The 3,590-nt window shown below is 66.8% G+C and overlaps 2 protein-coding genes across 2 annotated transcripts; one reads left to right on the top strand and one right to left on the bottom strand.

The window, feature by feature from the left end:
- Window positions 1–207: 207 nt before the first annotated feature.
- MNEG_15168 (hypothetical protein) lies at window positions 208–1,409 on the top strand (the record flags this gene model as incomplete). The annotated part of the gene is made up of 3 exons (XM_014036362.1): window positions 208–416; window positions 653–734; window positions 1,029–1,409. The coding sequence occupies 3 exons, from the start codon at window positions 208–210 to the stop codon at window positions 1,407–1,409; spliced, it is 672 nt and encodes a 223-aa protein (XP_013891816.1).
- Window positions 1,410–3,360: 1,951 nt separating this feature from the next.
- On the bottom strand, window positions 3,361–3,566 carry MNEG_15167 (hypothetical protein; the record flags this gene model as incomplete). Its single annotated transcript, XM_014036361.1, has 1 exon — window positions 3,361–3,566. A coding segment is annotated over one exon (206 nt), but the record flags the coding sequence as incomplete, so codon positions are not given.
- Window positions 3,567–3,590: the final 24 nt, after the last annotated feature.

Genomic DNA, 3,590 nt, shown 5'->3' with positions numbered 1-3,590 from the left:
CCCTTGATGCATGCACCCCGCCCCTCATCCACCACGCGCCGCCTGCCACTGGCTCTCCACATCCATCCATGCATAACTCACACATGCACCTACGTCCATACACACCCGACCGACAAACAAAAACCGCCGCAACCCCCCCAAAACCCTAAACCCCCAGGCGAATTCCTGTTCCTGTATCTACAGGAGCTCGGCGGCTCCAAGGCCCTCATGGGCCTCACCCTCACAGTGACTTGCGCCGCAGAGATCCCCGCCTTCCACCTGCAGGGCGCCGTGCTGCGGCGCGTGCGCGTCGAGGCGCTGCTGCACTTTGTGATCGCGACGTACGCGCTGCGGCTCGCGCTGTACGCGGCGCTGCCGGCCGCGGGCAGCGCGTGGGCGGTGCTGCCGATCGAGCTGCTGCACGGCGTCACCTTTGGGTGGGCGGGCGCGTGCGCCCGAACCGCACAAGCATTGGACTGGCGGCCGCAGGCTGCTGTGGGGTCGCCGTGGCGGGGGGCTGCTTGTGTGGATGAGCCCGCGTCTCAGGCCGGCTGTGCCTCCGGCGCACAGACCGTGCGTTTTCTGCCACAAGCGGCACCTTGCATACGTGAATCCCAATGTCTAATCCCTGCAACGTAAGTCTTGCTGACACCCTCCCCCCCCCCACGGGCAGGTGCGGCTGGGGCGGTGGCACTGTGCAATGCAAGCGGCTGGCGCAACGACTGGGGGTCAGCGGGGTGGAGGCGACGATGCAGGTGGGTCCATCGGCCGCCTGAGGATCAAACACACGCGCGTGCGCATGCGTGCGTTGTGTGTGTTGCTGTGAGGTGGGTGGGTTTGTTTGTGGCAGGGGTTGCAGGGGTGCGGTCGGCGGCGGATCCGCTTGCGGAGTGCAGCGTAGCCATTCCACTACAACCCGCGAAGCTCATGTGTGCGTGCCGGATCCCTCTGGCTACACGTACGCCATTGAATTGAATGCACAGATACACACGCGTTCCTGTCTCAAATACGTTATTCGTTTGTTTCCCTATGATGTAATCACACACCAGGGCATATTCCAGGGCCTTTACTTTGGCGTTGGCCAGGGCCTCGGCGCCCTGGGAGGCGGCTTGCTCATGCACCGGTTCGGCGGCCAGGCCATGTTCGCTCAGGCCTCCGCCATCACCCTCGCCGCCTGGGCGCTCTGCGCCGCAGCTGCGGCCGCGGCGCGCGCTTACGAGGCCGCGGACGGGCCGGAGTCGGCCCCGGGGCGGGCAGGGATTGCGGAGCGGTTGGGGCGGCTGCTTGGGTACAGGCAGCGGCAGCCAGGGGTGGCCCCAGGCGCTCTCGGCAAGGCCGCTGCCGGCAGATTGGGCTACAGCCAGCTGAAGAGCAAGGACAGCGGGCCCGACCTGTCTCTTCAGAGGCCAGACGGCTGGGAGCCTGTGTGACGGCACGGCCAGCGGCGCCCACCATTCGCCCTCGCTTTGTGACGTGTGTGCATGTCCCACTGACTCTTTCGTTGTACTGTGACGCGATGCGCAAATTTTTTCATTTCAAGACTTTTCTTTGAGCGAGAGATCCGTGAGCCGTTCAGCTCCACCGCCACCGCCGCACAGCGGTGGCCAGGCGGCGGTTTTGCCAAAAAAACAGCCGGCGGCGCCCAACTCTGGTTGATCGAGAGACCCGCGGTCAACCGCACAGCTCTGCGACACGAGCTGCCTGCATTGTGATTGTTCACATTGCTGCACTCCCCTTCGTCTGCCGGCCGGCATACAGCCAGCAGGGAATGCCTGCTGCTGGCTGCGAGCGCTTCAGCGACGGCATTCGCCCAATAGTAGCCCCTCTCAAGAACCCCCCACGCTTGACGCCCCCTGTAACGTTGCCATGAGGGAGCGAGCGGGGGCTCCCGCGGCAGGGGTAGCTGCTCTGCTGGTGCGTCCCCGCGAGCTAGAGCCTTCAGCCTTTGGGCGTCGAGAGGACTGCCGGCCGTGTGGGGCGCTCATCCAATGCACATGAACAGGGGCCTCAATGGAACACAGGCGCCCACAGGACCCGCTGCCGCCGACACCTCCAGACTACAGAGGCGTGCGAGCGAGCGCCCTCCGCCCAGACTCGAGCCGCTTGCCGCCTCGGCGGAGCAGTATAGATTGATTACATAGGATTCCCCGACCAAGCCCCCTCAACAGCACGCAGAGCGCGCGATAAGGCAAGTGCACGACCCGCAGTTCAAGGCCCCGCGCGCTTGCACAAACTCCGACCAAGAGACAAGAGCGTGCGAGGGGCCGGACCCAGGTGAGGGCAGCGGCGGCGGCAAGCATAGTGTGGAGGCACGCGTGTGATGGTTGGCATGGCAGTGACAGCAATCCGGTTTCTTGCACATCGGTCGCTTCGACGATTTGCGTCGGCACCCCATTGGCCGGCGTGCTCCGGCGCAAACGCCCCCGGGGCCTGCGGGCATGACGCGTCCATAGTGGGCGCGGGCGCGCGGCGCGAGTTCCGCGCCTCGGGCAGCGGCCTCGTAGCCTGGCGGCGAGGCAAGCAGGGCAGCAAAGCAGGGCGGCCCAGGTGTGCAGCCGGCAGCGTGCCTGGAAATGGATCTGTGCTCAGCATTGAATGCGCGAGGAACAGTGCGTTTCGGCCGGCTTGGGGTCGACCCCGGGGGCATCCCACAATGAAAGAGATTCATCCACAACGCCTGTCACAAGGTCAATAATGAGTCATGGGTCAGGATGAGTGATGTCATGTCTGGTTCAATCATGTCGGCACTTACAAACGGTGTTCCTAGGAGCAAGTCAAAAAAGGGCATCCCAGAACGGGCCGAGTGCCTCAAGAGCGGCGGAAGTCGGAGGGATGCGACTCGACGCAGCCGCGCGGCGTGCCCGTGCTGCATGCGCGCCGCCGCGCTACCACCCTTGAACGATGTTCGAAGGGCCCAGCGAGGCCGTCGCGGCGGCGCCGCCGCGGCGCTGACCCGCCGGCTTCCGGCAGGGGTGAGAGGCGTGCTGGCCAGGGCCACACGCTGGGCAGCAGGCCGCCTGCCGGCGCGGCCGTTGGGTCACAGGAGTGCGGAAGCAGAGAGCGCAAGCCACGCAAGGGGTGGGGGCTGCAGGCTGCAGGCCGCCCCAGTGGGCACACAAGTGGTACACAGCCCGCCTGGGCTGGAGGGCGGCGCGCGTGCTGACGCAGCGGCCCCGCGGCCAGCATCAGAAGCATGCTTCCAACACAGGCTGCGCGCAACGGCTGATGGAAAGCCGTGCGCTCAATTGCCACATGTACGAGCCGGCGATAGCGGATGCGCGCGCAGCCACCTTGCATAGAGAGCAAGGGGGGCGCGCGCGAACGCCCGCCGCGCGTTGCGGCCGCCCCGCTCTCGCGCCCCTGCGCCCCGCCCCGACCCGCTCACGTGCCGGCGCCGCCGGCCGCGCTCGCCGCCGGGGCGGGGGGCGCCAGGAGGCGGTACCTGCCGAGAAGCTGCTCCGCCTTGTGGTCTTCGGCCGAAAACAGGAAGCCCTCCGCGAAGCGCCATTCATTGTCCGAGGGAACCTGCCACGCGGCGACCTTGGACACGCCAAGGAGGTGCGTGGACGACGCAGGCGGCGGCGCCGCTGCCGCGCCGCCCGGCGCGCCGC

This window comes from Monoraphidium neglectum, assembly GCF_000611645.1.
Source record: "Monoraphidium neglectum strain SAG 48.87 unplaced genomic scaffold scaffold05089, whole genome shotgun sequence".
In the NCBI taxonomy this organism is placed as follows: Eukaryota; Viridiplantae; Chlorophyta; class Chlorophyceae; order Sphaeropleales; family Selenastraceae; genus Monoraphidium; species Monoraphidium neglectum.
The sequence above is the reverse complement of the archived record's forward strand: the minus strand, read 5'-3'. Positions and strand labels throughout refer to the sequence as shown.